The sequence below is a fragment of the Amblyomma americanum genome, chromosome 1, assembly GCF_052857255.1.
Source record: "Amblyomma americanum isolate KBUSLIRL-KWMA chromosome 1, ASM5285725v1, whole genome shotgun sequence".
Taxonomy (NCBI): Eukaryota; Metazoa; Arthropoda; class Arachnida; order Ixodida; family Ixodidae; genus Amblyomma; species Amblyomma americanum.
In genome coordinates, this window is record NC_135497.1 from 137,545,606 (window position 1) to 137,559,527 (window position 13,922).

At 44.9% G+C, this 13,922-nt stretch overlaps 1 protein-coding gene across 1 annotated transcript in view; it reads right to left on the reverse strand.

Moving 5' to 3' along the window:
- Positions 1 to 5,848: 5,848 nt before the first annotated feature.
- tral (LSM14 family protein trailer hitch) overlaps positions 5,849 to 13,922 on the reverse strand; it is a 29,000-nt gene continuing 20,926 nt past the window's right edge. The window contains exon 7 of the mRNA XM_077647007.1: positions 5,849 to 6,553. Coding sequence (XP_077503133.1) covers positions 6,482 to 6,553 — 72 coding nt within the window. The 3' untranslated portion in view covers positions 5,849 to 6,481. The remainder of the gene's footprint in view (positions 6,554 to 13,922) is intronic.

Below are 13,922 nucleotides of genomic sequence, written 5' to 3' on the forward strand. Positions count from 1 at the left end.
CTTGGAAAATTGGGGTGTAGTCGGGAAGCCGCACAGAAAAAGATCAATCTAGAAGCGGGCAACATATTCCCGCCCCTGCCTTTTCATCCCATTTGGAGGCGTCAGTAGCTATCGTTAAGCTAATAGGTAGGCCTTGTAAATGGTCTTCTAATAATCCATTTCAAACGCGGGGTGGTAAATGCTTCGCTTTTTTTCGGGAAAATGTCATCACAGACAATTTCTACAGAGGACCCACTGTTTTTTGTCGGAAGGATGTTATACAAAAGAAAATTTAAAGGATCAAGAAAATTTTGTACCATAACTACCTGCGGGGTATGAAATCTAGGCCAGTGGACTCCAAGAAAGGAAGTCGGTTGGCAACAAAAAACAGACAAGGAGCCGTGTAAATCTGATTCATATACCCTTAGGTACGTCTGAACAGTTAGGAATTGAAATCTAGATGATAAAGGAGGAATACGGGCTTCAAGATAAAGCACGTTATTGGCCACAAATTTAGGGAGGCCAAGGCACAACCGAAGCGCTTCCCGCTCCAAAAGAACGAGCGGGCGAATTTTGTGAGCAACCGTACCAGAAAACAGCACAGATCCAAATTCTAAAATTGGTCTGACATACAAAACATAAACCAGCAAAAGTGCATCTCTCCGCATTCCAGACCGGGGATTACTTAATCTACGCAACATGCCCACAGCACGAGCCCCTTTCGCTGCGACGTGGTCAATGTGAGAGCGCCGTGTGAGGCTGTCATCATAAATGACACCAAGATATTTTAATGACTTCACTTGAGGAATATTTTGTCGCTGGTAACTGAGAGACAGATGAACAGGATCTTTCATTTGAAAAACAAGTACAGCGCACTTGTTTACATTTAAGGAGAGACGTCGTAAGTCACACAACCAACTTTCAAGCAAATTCAGGTACTATTGCAGGCGCACATAGAGAGATTGAATCTCAGCTGTAGCGGTCAAAAATGCAACGTCGTCCGCATAAACGTAAGTGCGAACGTTTTGATGGCTGGAAATAGAGCTCATTAGAATATTAAAGAGCACAGGCGACAGGACTGCCCCTTGTGGGACACCTCTGGATTGTTTACATCATCCAGAATTCACACCATTTAGTATACAAAAAACTGTCTGTTTTCAAGGAACGCAGATATCCACGCAAGTAAGTAATTCGGAAACCGCAGAGTATGTAATCTTTGCAATAATATGTAGTGTTCTACGCTGTCATAAGCTTTGGCTACATCTAATGTCACCAACGCAGCATGCATTTTTTAGTGCCGCGCAAGAAGAATACGACTCTCAAGATCGGTGCGAGCGTTCCATATGGAACATTTTTGACGGAAACCAATTTGACAGGGACTAAGGATATTATTACGGTCCACAAATTCCGAAACACGTCGGAGTATGACCTTTTCAATTAACTTAACCATATTTGATGTCAATGAAATGGGTCTAATATTATCCAGAGAATAGCCACCACCATTGTTTTTAGGTAAACGGATCACTTTTGCGATTTTCCACTCAGGAGGAATCCATGCATGTTTGATTGAAAAATTAACCAGCTGCAATAAGGAGGTAGGGGACTCTTCAAAGAGGATCCTTAACATTTTTTATGTTACCCTATCAGGGCCAGGAGCAGCAGTTGGTAACCTCAGCACTATCGGGGAAAGCTCGGGAAGGGTAACAGGGGGGACATACTGAAACTGGTCCACTGACGCCACAAACGCGGAGCGCGAAGTAGAGAGGAGAAACGCTGCTCTAATCCTTTGGCAATTGTCTCAACTGTTTCTACTGCTTCTTGCAGGGTCAAAACACACGAGGGTGAATTTTCAGAAACCGGAATATTTTTCCGCGATCTTAACAATCCGAAAAGTGCTTGACGATTTCCTGATTTTGATAGCAAATCAAAATGCTCGGATTCATAACTTTCTTTCGCTTGAGAGAATGTGGGTTTAAAAGTAGCCGCAATGAACTTATAATCATGCCAATTTTTTGGGCACTGATTGTGTAGGAGCTTCTTCCATGCAGCCTTCGTGCGTCTGTAATCCCGCGAGCAATCTGCATTCCACCATCTAGCTGAAGTGTTCCCTCTTGATGTACGTATAAAAAATTCGGACTTCTTTCGGCATTCCTCAATGGCCTTTTGCTGCATGCTCTTCAGCAGAATTAACCACTGAAGCAAGAGTGGAGCGCAAAAGGGGACTGAAACTGGTCATAGTTTATATATGACCTCAACTGAGAGCACGCCGCAGTTAAGCGGCAATTAACATAAAAAACGACAGGTATGTGATCGCTAGATGTTCCACAATCCACAGTCAACCAACTGAGTACAGGAACACAAGGGCTGGTGAAAGGTAAATCTAACACAGATCGAATTCGTGCATGGAGAAATGTGGCCAAACCTGAATTCATACACGAAAGGCTGTTATCAGTACTGTTATCAGTAACCCAATTCCAAAGGCGCTTGCCACAGAAATCTGTCTTAAAGCCCCACGACACATGATGACAATTAAAGTCGCCGGCCAAGAGAACTGACTTCTGTCAATTAAGGTGCAGGAGATCTAAAAGCCTGGTATTCTGCACACCGCAAGTAAAATAAACATTTACTAATGAAAACGAATAGCACTCAGGAATTTCAGTCTAAAGCCAATAATTCAGTCTATAGTAGAGGACTGAAAAGTAATCTTAGCCCTGTGACAAAATTTATAAGAAACTAGTATGAGTAAGCATCCTCCTCTTGACTGACAATCGTGTCGAAATCAAGAATAATTTTGCAAATTGAAGTGTTTTTCAGATGTAAGCCAAGTTTCTTGTAAAATAATTATGTCTCGATTATGTTGAGATATAAGGTACAGTAAGTCTGTTGAAGCTGAAAGAAGTGACCCACAGTGCCACTGGAGAATTCTAAACATCCCTATGCATGGTTGAGAAATCCGGGCAGCAGCAACTGCCTGCCCTAAAATAGTTTCTTTTGGTTTAGAGCCAATCTGTTGCTTCTTTGATTTCGGCTGAGGATGTGGAGAAGGGTTAGACATGGGGGATCCACTGCGTTTGAGGATTCGCGTATCCGAATTCACCATCTCTACATCATGAATAATTTAAGCATTATCTGAATTAGTGGACCGAGGAAGTGGAGAAACAGCAGTAACTTGTTTTTGGGGCTGAGACTGCTCAGACAAGGAATGTTGGGTCATTAACGAAGGCATGGCTGACATGGCAGAAGTCATTCCAATTTGCATGGCCTGGGTAATCTGCGTTGCCAGAGCATTAGATATGCACTCTGTGACAGTGGACACTATCCTGTCAACCATCTTAGACATAGAGGCTTCCTCAGCAGTCACTATTGCCCGAGAGATAGACGAATCTAGTGTCACTCCTGAACGGGCTGACACACCTGCATAGCCGTGAGCTCTCTCTTTAATTTGATATTGCCTCGCGCCGCGAACAGCGTTTGCGGTCGGTTATGTCTAGAATTTGAAATTCATGATCCCGAGAAGGACAATCCATGGAATTTTTGTCACGTACCCGCATTCACGTGTGTCGCTGCTGCTGTTGCTGATAGAAAGAAAGAAGAAAGTGCACGGGCCTGCCCACTGGCTCAAGCCGAGCCACGCTCGCTGCCGCATGCTGAAAGTAGGAGAGTTAAAGGATAGGAGAGCAAAGATAGAAAGGCGCGCGCTAATATGCCCCAGTCCGATCCCGGAGGCAGTGCAATACTGGGCCGACCTGTGCCAGAGCGCTTCAAGTAGCGCACTCCACCATATTCCAAATATAAGTTTAATATCTTGGGTCCAAGTACCCACAGCAGATATTAAATCAGGTATCATGGTGATGACACCAAGGTACTTTAAACTGCCAGTCTCTCATGCTGTAGGTTGAAAGCATGGTCTTCATCATCTTCCATGCGTGTGCGTGGAAGCGTCATCAGGCGATCATGCAGCAAACCGCACGATATGGCGTGAGATTAGAAGCAGTGAAATTCAGAAGAACCTGTGCTATTGCAATGTAATCAGGTAATGGTAATTAAGCGACCTACAAACTTTCCTTGTTCCGAGTCTATTGTGTGTTCAGAACTTGTAATTGTTGTGGTAAAGGCTACTGCATTGTTTTCTAAATATTCTGGACATACATTAGTGACTCATTTTAGCAGTGCATCTACAGTGAAATGCTATAAGTGCAGGGCACATGTATGCATGCAGTGCGTGCCAAAAGTAAAAGCAGAGATATTTTGGGGCTTAACTCGGTAACTGTCTTGTTTCGCCTCAGATATTAGCTCAAACAATACACACACCTGTACACGGACACACACAATATAAGGATCTAGCCTCTCCTGCACTAGTGACTTGAGGGCTTGTCTTATGTTTATTACTATCGCCAAAGTTCATCATCATCATCAGCCTGACTACACCCACTGCAGGGCAAAGGCCTCTCCCATGTCCCTCCAATTAACCCTGTCTTTTGCTAGCTGCGCCCACCTAACCATCTGCTGCCACCTGCTAAGCTTGTCTTCTCTTAGAATCCACTGTCACCCTTACGGACCAGCGGTTATCTTGCAGTCGCATTACGTGCCCTGCCCATTTCTTCCTCTTGACTTCGATTAGGATGTAATTAACTCGCGGTTGTTTCCTCATCCACTCTGCCCGCTTCCGGTCTTTTAATCTTACACCTATAATTTAAAACAACTGTTCATGAGGGCGAGGGAGGGCCATGGATTCAAAACTGAGGGAGGAAAAGTATAAATGAGGGCATGTGCCCACCTATGGTCACGACTGAATAAAGCCGGCCGTGGTTTCGGTTGCCAGACGATGGTCGCGACGTCACAAGCAAGTGATCACGTGAGGCTTTAAAACTTTGCAGCAGTTTAACAAAAGCTCGAATTGGTTCAGACACCGGAATGGCATTGTACGAACAGATGTATTTCTGTTTTTGTGTGCCTCATTTGATATATGGTCTCACTTGTGACGTCAGTCGCCACAAGTGTAATGTGCATTTACCCCTCGCTGCATGGCCGCGAAGGTCGGAGGTAGGAAAGTATAGCTGCCGGCACAACTGCCCCGACGACTGTAACCGTTGCTTGGCAGTAACGTGCTTCTTTAGTCCAAGCGGGCACCTTGAACTAGAGTACTTGGCGGAAGCGTTGAGCGCTTAAAAATATAACTTCAAATGGCTTTTTAGCGATATTAAGCACTAACGATCCAACGCACTACAGACATTCACAAGGTACCCAAGTATCTCAATGGGCATCAATTCGGAAAAAAAAAATACGACAGGCTTAATTTTATTGTCTAAATTTGCGCTGTTTACTGAAGCTCCACCTGCAGAATTCTTCGGACAAAAGTTGTTCGTAGCTAAAACCTTTTCTCGTTACCTAAACATGACTAATCACAAGAAAAAAAATATGCTCTAGGACTTTGATACCCGATATTGTGGTATCAAAGCAATCTTGATTGCAGAATGGTCTCATTTCGCTTCCTAGGAAATGAAGCAGATTAATCCTTGCAACAGGAAGTTTTTGCAAGCTGTCAAATACAACTGGAGGCGTATGATTTCCTCGACTGATATGCACAGCTCTCTGCAAGTGCATAACATTAACTTGCAATTCTAAAAAAAACGAAAGGCAGCATATTTGTTCTTTATTCCCACTATCACCATACGCAGGATGAAATGAAAACTTCATTCAAAGGACAAGTGTCACTGGCTCCAGCAGGAAGGTCCCATGAATGCGGAGAGACTTTCGGAGGAAGTTGCGATAGCGCTCGCTTGCATAGGAACGGAAGCCAAGTTCATAATTGGCGACAGCAAAACTGCCATCCAAAATTAAAAAAAGGCGACAAACCACAAACAAGAAATTTGCTATGAAGAATTCACTTTATTTTTTGACCATATTGCCCCTCATCTTGTCTTCAATGAAGGGGCTGCAGGCAAAGGGGGCTGGCTACATGGCATCCCAGCTGCATGGAAACTGGCTAAATGGCTTCCTAGCCTGTACTATATGGCCTTTGATAAAAAAAAAAAAGCCAAGGTGCACTCCCTCCTTGGCATTGTACGTTTGACTGTAATCTCGAACAGTACAAAATAAATAACATCCAGCTGTGCGTTGGTTGCAGAGACATAGGAAAATGTTTTAATATTACAAGGCAATGAATGGGCTTTGTTAGATGCCAACATATGAAAGAAAAGGCAATTTAAGGAAGACCATGTCAAAGTACATCGCAGAAATTTTGTATGAAAGGGAAGTGCACAAGGTAAAGCAGAAGGTACTCTTACTACCAAAAAAAAATTCAGGTACCCTGCAATTAACCATAATGCACCGAAAAAAAAAAATCAATTGTTTTGTGCGACTGCGATGGACAGTTGCCTTTGCCGAAGGTGCCCCTGTAACCTATGTCTCGAGCGACTCCCCATTTCCACAGCCCATGCTGTGTGTGCGCTTATGTACAGTGGTCTCGGTGCAAGGCAACACAGTGGCCCCACAGCACATGCTAGGGCCACGCAGCATCTGCACTGCTGGTTGCATCCGTCCGGGGAACAGATGACCAGCCATCACGCGGCACCTGCAGCAAAAACAGCAAGTACACATCACACTGGGGCTCCCTCTATATGAAAGGTTTGGTTTATGGGGGTTTAACGTCCTGAAGAGACCAGAGAAAGTGGCCGCCACAAGGAGGAAGGAAAGAATTAACGACACTAGTTTATGGTTTATGAGAATTTAACATCCCAAAGCAACCACCTATGAGGGATGCCGTAGTGAAGGGCTCTGGGAATTTCGACCACCTGGAGTTCTTTAACGTGCACCGACATTGCACAGTACACGGGCCTCTAGAATTTTGCCTTCATCGGAATGTGACTGACGCGGCTGGGACTGAACCAGCAGCTAGCAGCCGAGCGCCATGACCACTGAGCCACCACGACGGCCTCTATATGAAAGGTACCTGAGAGCGCACAACCAGAACTAAGCAATGTAAAGCACAAGGGCCCCAGAGCAACTGCTGAGACCTGAACGCTGCATTTGAATTAAAGAATGCTCACAAAGTTAAATCAAGTGCTCAGAACAGCGGCCACAGAGTTGCATTTTTCCTTCCCTACCAGTCACTAATGAAAGCACAGAAAAGACCAGGGGAGAAAGTTCAAAGCTGCTTAGCATGTGCTACCACGAAAACCAGCATCACCAGTCCTGTAGAAAGAAAACATGCTGCAGTACCATGCTGGCAAATGATGCCTATTGCAATATCATTTTTTTTGTGTCACAGTGCAAAACATCAAATTATGATACAAGTGCTCGTGCACAATAACTGCACAAGGGGGGGGGGGGGGGGAATGGTCTTGGAAAAGAAGTTTTTATTAATAAAGTCACATTTATGAAACCATCAGGGAATATCTATGCCTGTGTGCCAATTCCAAATATGTAATTAAATTTTACTTAAAACAAGTCCTTGTGCACATATATTGTTATGCAACTTTTCACTGCAAGCTTTTAGGAAATTTTGCAGCAGGGAACTTACTAGAATGAATGCATGCCATTTGTTTCTCTTGACGTCAAGGGTAGAATTATTTTGCCTATCAAATGAAGCCCTGTAACTCAACAGGACCAAAATTTGTATTCTGAATTCTGAAGTGATACTCAAAATCCTATCACTAAACCTCTAGGACAGGCAGGATGATATTTTACCCTTACTGCATAGCTTGAAGCTAGATTATACACCACTGGTTTCTTTTGGCAAGTTCTCTGCAGCAGAGCAAAAAGCTGCCTAACATATTCTATAAATGCACAAGGACTTGTACATAAATTTAAACATTCAGAATATGCATACAAAAATATTCATTTCCTTGAAAATTTCGTAACTGACTCCATAAATAATTTTCCCAAGACCTTCATAACTTTCCTTACCACGTCCATTAAGCATCGTTTTCACACAGATTTCGAAACATTGTGCGTTTTTTACAAGCACGCTGTGCGTCTGGCTTTGTCAGAAACAAGCTTTGTTTCTGATGTTTTATTTTTTCCCACGAGGCAGCACTTTTTAAACGTGCTCCAAATACACGGTAGAGTCAACGTATTTTTGCAGCCTCAGTATGTGTGACGTGCACTCTCAAACGCCGAGAATTTCACAAATGTCCAAGAGTTGGCAGCTACGAAATTGAGAAGGAGGGCGGCCAAGGTGAAAAATTAACTGACAAGAACAAAGAGCACAGTATGTCACCGCGCTAAATATTAAGGGGTACCACAAAAAAAGCCAAACTACAATAAAACCTCATCAGGGTTCATGCTGGTCCCAAGCTCCAAAATAGGGCTTTCAAGGAATTGCACAAGATGTTTCTACCAATTAATCCACACAAGCCAAGTTCCTCTTAGGTCAGCTTTTTTCCAGCTCACTGTTAAAGAGAAAGCACAAGACATTCTCAGTGTCAGTGTTCGTCAACCCGTTGGTCTTGATCATCCTTAGTAGCTTCCGTTTTGGAGGCAGCTTTTCTGAGTTGGGTAGGTTTAGCGGCTTGTGTAACAACTGCCTTTGGTTGTCAAACCAACTTCACCTAGACAATGCTTTTTATACATCTGCACTGAACTTTCGGCTGCAAACAGCCAGAATTCCTTTGTGATGTACAGAAAGGATGCTATCACAGTTCACAGCATCACACACAATTCGCTGTGGTATGCAAGAAATTTCTCACGAATTTTCCATGATAAACAAAGTAACTCTCCACTGTCGTCGCCTCCAACGACTGACATTTTTCTCGACGCCGAAGTCCTGCCCGGCTTGAAGGTTCAACGATGCCTCTACAGCTATCGCAACTTTTCGCTTGAAAGCGGCACTGTAGTGGCATCTCCTGCTTGGTGCCATCGCAATAACACCACGCCGCACACCGATACGACACAGGTCAAAATGGCGACCTCGCTTGTGTATGGTTGGCTACTGGCATTGCTAGTAGCAGCTGCGATACTGACTTTTTTAGATGGTGCTAGCTATGCACCATATTTAGCAGTTTCAATGAAAAAATGGCGTGTTTTCCTCGAATTTATTCCGGCCCTAGAGTTTGGAATACGATTACTTGAAAAAAAAAAACTATTGGCTTAGATTCGAATAAATATGGTATTAGACAAAAATGATATCCCTGTAAGGGCCGCATCCAAACTTTCCATAAAAACCACACGGGAATAGCCTTCGAAATGCACATGCCATGGCCTCCGCGATCAGCTCCGGCTGGGAGCAACGGTGTGTTTGATCGCGGAGGAGACTCATGTTCACAGGAGCTTCCAGGTGCAACCCATGGATGGCGCCGGAGGCAGCGGCTCATAACCATCGTCAATTTTTTTCTCTGCCGAGAGCTCCCGCTATCCATATCGGCATCGGCACACCAGCTCCAGTGTTTTGTAGCTGTCTAAGACACGGGAGTTGTGGCTTTCACTTGCTGCCGCCAAGCATTGTAGTTTTAGCAGTTTTAGCATGATGGGCAAGCACCTTAATAGCTACACAGCAGGGAGTTTGCTGTCGAACACAGAAAGCGCGCGGCGGGCAGGAAATTCGATGTGGCCGAGAAGTGCATGCGACGATGGTGCAACCAAAAGGATGCATTGAACACAAGCATTGAACACAAAAAGAGCGCTTTCTGAGGCAAGCTGTGCAAGATTCCCCAACTGGAAGAAGAGCTGCTCTGCTAAGTGATGGAAGCGCGAAACTACGGCTATGCGATGACAGCAGACGTGATGCGTGACCTCTTGTGGGATGAGAATCCACCGGAGCACAGCACCAGCTCGAAGTCTGAAAACACCGCGAGTGGCGATTCAATATAGGAGAAATGTCGCCGATTTCCGGATTGGTGTGTGCTTACCGTAAAAACCGGACTATAGGTCGGACCGGAATATAGGTCGACCCCCTAACTAACCAATTCTAAAAATGAAAAAGATCTTTTTCAATGGGAAAAGCACCGAAAGACGTCTTTACTTTGAAACAAATGCGACTCGAGAAGTTGCACAATGGTGACAGTATTTAATTTCATTTAAATGCTGCTTGTATGTACACCCGGCAAATTTTTTAACAATATCGCGCACCAATCTGCCCACGTGTTTGTTTCTGGCACAGGCAAGTACGGCGCCGTAGAGCAAAGCCCTCCTCTTCATGAATCGCCGCAACCAGGATGGCGAGCCTTTGAATTGCGCCCTCGTGAGTCTAGAGGCACGCGTGATCTCTGCCACTTTCACGCGGATGCATTCGGCAGTCACAGGCAGCGATCTTGATCGCAGCGCAACGTTTCCTTCCTATTCTCGATACACTACGGTCTGCCTACGAAATGATGTTTTCTTCTGGTTGCTGCAAGTTGTAATACGCAGCTTCTGTCTCCGCCAGTACTGAATGCTCTTTTCGGATACTCCAAATTCGCGCTGTGCCGCCAGGTTCCCGTGAGCGTCCTCGTACTCAATCGTGTTTTTCTTGAAGGCGACAGTAAATTACCGTTAGCTTCCGCTTTGCATCTGATGAAACGCAAAATGGCGGCACTACTGCGGATGGCGATGGAGGCTGTTGACTTCAGCCACCCATTGTTGCAAGACTTCCGTATTTTTTCCGCCAATGACCGGTATATAAGACGGGGGTCGACTTTTCACCATGGTTTTTGAAAAAAAGTTCGACCTATATTCCGGTTTTTACGGTACGTAAAAAGAAAAGTTTTTTTTCTTCACAAATTTTGTGTATGGGCCGCAACACTAAGATTGGCCCTCAGTCCGGAAAACATCTTCGATGGAAGTTCGTCTGATTGGGTTCGAGATATTTGAGAGAAAACTGGCGCCAACCAATATTTTTTAACTTTACCCAACGAGAAAGCACTGATGCCGTTCCAAAAAAACGAAATGGTTTCATTCATTACATTGACGACTGTTTCTGCATTCTGAAGACACCAACTCAGTCGAGCTTTCTATTCAGTTCACAATGGAACGAGAAGTGAACAACACTGCCATTCCTGGACGTCTTCGTAAGAAGAAAAGGTGCAGATCTAAAGTTCTGTGTCTATAGGAAGGGAACCCATACTGGCCGCTACCTTAATTTTAATTCCAACGATCCTACTAGCCACAAGGGATCCGTCGTCTCCTGAGAAGAGCAAAGTCAATCTGCTCCTCCGAAGCGGAGAAAAAATCAGAAGTCACAGTTCTCGCCGACCTACAGAAGAATGGTTACACACGTGGCTTCATTCAACTTGTTGGCTGCTGCAAGGCTCGAGGACAGGGGGACTAGCCAACAACGAAACGTGCACGCATTGTGCTTCCATATGCAAAGGGAACCAGCGAGGCACTCGCACGCATTCTCTGAAAACATTGAATCCACGTGGCTCACGAACCTGTTTCGACAATAAGACTTCTTAATACGACCGAAAGACCACGCCCCCAGAGAAAAACAACCGGGTGTCGTCTACAAAATCCCATGCTCGAAGTGTCCGGCTTCATACATCGGCGAAACAAAAACCTCCACCAATGAATGAGGCAACACAAAAATTACATCCGGCTAATGAATTCAGAATCCCACCCCCTTGCCGAACACTGCGAGCGTGCTGACCACCGGATAGCCTTTGAGGAGGTGAGTGTCTTGGCCGTGGAACCAAACCTGTTCAAGAGGAGACATGTGGAGTCATGGCACATCCGGCTCGCAAAGGAGGCGATGAATAGGACTCCAGGAACGCTCCCCTCCGCATACGTTAGTGGACTGCACCACGTTCTAACAAAGGGACAGCAAAGGCAGCAACCCGCTGCTGCTTCTGGCACACTTTAGTCATCCCTGAAGAAGGGAAAGAGTTGGTCCCGAAACGTTGGGTAAAGTTAAAAATATTGATTGGAGTCAGTTTTTTCTCTCAACTATCAAATCTGTAAAATAAAGTGCGGCCCTTACACGCGCTTGTAGGTATCTGGGTATCTGAATGAAATTTTCATGGTAGGTTCATAGCATGAACATTTGAAGAACTACCAAGTTTTATGGAGCTGTGCCCACTGGTTCTCAAGGTAAAAGAGTATATCAAGGTGGTTTACATGGCTTGGGACATGCATGGAGAATTTGCAAAATGTGCTGGCACTGAAATTCAGTATTGTCATTCCTGAATAGGTACCCCCGGCAAGATGAAGCAATTTTTCAAAATTTCCTTGCTGAAAAATTTTACCACAGCCCTGAATTCAGTGTCACTAATTAGACATGTATTAACCAAAGTTCAACTGTTTATTACAAATTCCAGACTACCTTCAAAAATGGGCTTGTCTTGCCCTCAGAAATTTATTCAGGTATGGAATAAAAAAAAAAAACCCATGAAATTCTGATCAGCGGTTCCAGAGATACGGCTTGACTGAGCAGCCACAGCAGATAAAGAATTGATTCTGAGAAAACTGCCTTCAAAGGTTGTGAGGACACCAACTTTTTTGTTTCTTAAATATCTTGGAAATTTTCAGGGTAAGCTCACAGCATGAACATTTGAAGAACTACCAAGCTTCACAGTTGTGCCCACTGGCTCTGAAGTTACAGCAGTGTATTGAGGTGGTATACATGGGTTCCTTGGGAAAGGCCTAGAGAATTTGCGGAATGCGCTGGCACTGAAATTCATTATGGCGATTCCTTCACAGGTGCCTCGAGCAACGACGAGGCCCTTCAAAATTTCCATGCCAAAAATTTCAGCACATCACTGGATTTAGTTACTACAGTCGACGACCGAAAATTCGGACACCTGATTTTTCGGACATGCTTGATTATTCGGAATTTTTTGCGGCATCGCGACATGGCCCATAGAGCCAATGTATAAGACCGCTTGAAATATCGGACGCACCGGAACTGACTGCTCAATTTTTCGGACCTTGTTCGCTCTCGCTGCAAATACCAAAGCCGCCATATACCGCATTTACTCGCGTAATAGACCCACTTTTCTTCCAGAAAAGTTGACATCAGTTTGGAGGGGAGGGTTCATTACGTGGGAAGAAAAAGTTTCCAGAACATTTTTTTGCAAGGGTCCAGATTTCATCTATCACCGTCCATCCCTCCAGTCATCAAACCGACGTGGTCAGACCGGTTTGTGTTCAGCATCGTTCACTTTCCACTTTAATGGGATATGGCAATTTTGTGGCAGCGGGTGGCGCCGGCCATTGGCAACGCGAACATGCTGAACACCGGCCCTGAAGGTCAGGCGCGGTTTTTGTAGGAGAGGTTAAAAAACACAGGAGGGTAATGCAAATGACTATGCCTTAGCTTACAGCATACAACGTCTTAGCGCTCTGCCAAGTTCGCAGAGCGCACCCCCACCCCTGCTCTCCCCTCCCACCACCCCTCTGGCAGGAGCTCCTCAAAAAATCAACAAGTGGTGTTATCGGGGCAAGGTGCTATGCCCCCCTCCCTTCTGGCAGGAGCTCTGAAAACATAAACAAATGTTATCGGCAGTGGGGAGCATCTTGGCACGCTACCAAGGCCTGTGCTGTGGATGGCACAAAAACTGAGGAACCAGCTACAAAAAGCTTGAGTAAATACGGTATTGCCTACAGTGGAACCTCATTAATTCAAACTGCGGGAGAGATTGAAAACTTGAGCAAACAAAACTAAATTATAGCTTAAAGGAAGCCTTTTTAACTTTAGATGCTGACATTGTGCGCAAGTGAGTCGGTACGTTGTGCCCGCATGGTTTTGAATTCGTACTGTTTTTGAATGTCTTCCGCCGCACGAACTTGAACAGCAGTAAGAGTTCGCGGAACCCATCTGTGGAAAGAGGTAGCAGCGAAGCGCGTGGGAAGCGTACGGCTCCACGGAAACTCCGAGCATGGGAGGAAATGGTGGTGCATTTCAAAGAGAGGTCAGCGTACCCGCGGCAAAATGCACCACAACCCTGACTTTTCTATTGTAAAACAGTAAACAACTGGCGTTTTGATGACAGGCAGCTACCGCAGAGCGCATATTGCTGAATACGATGCCG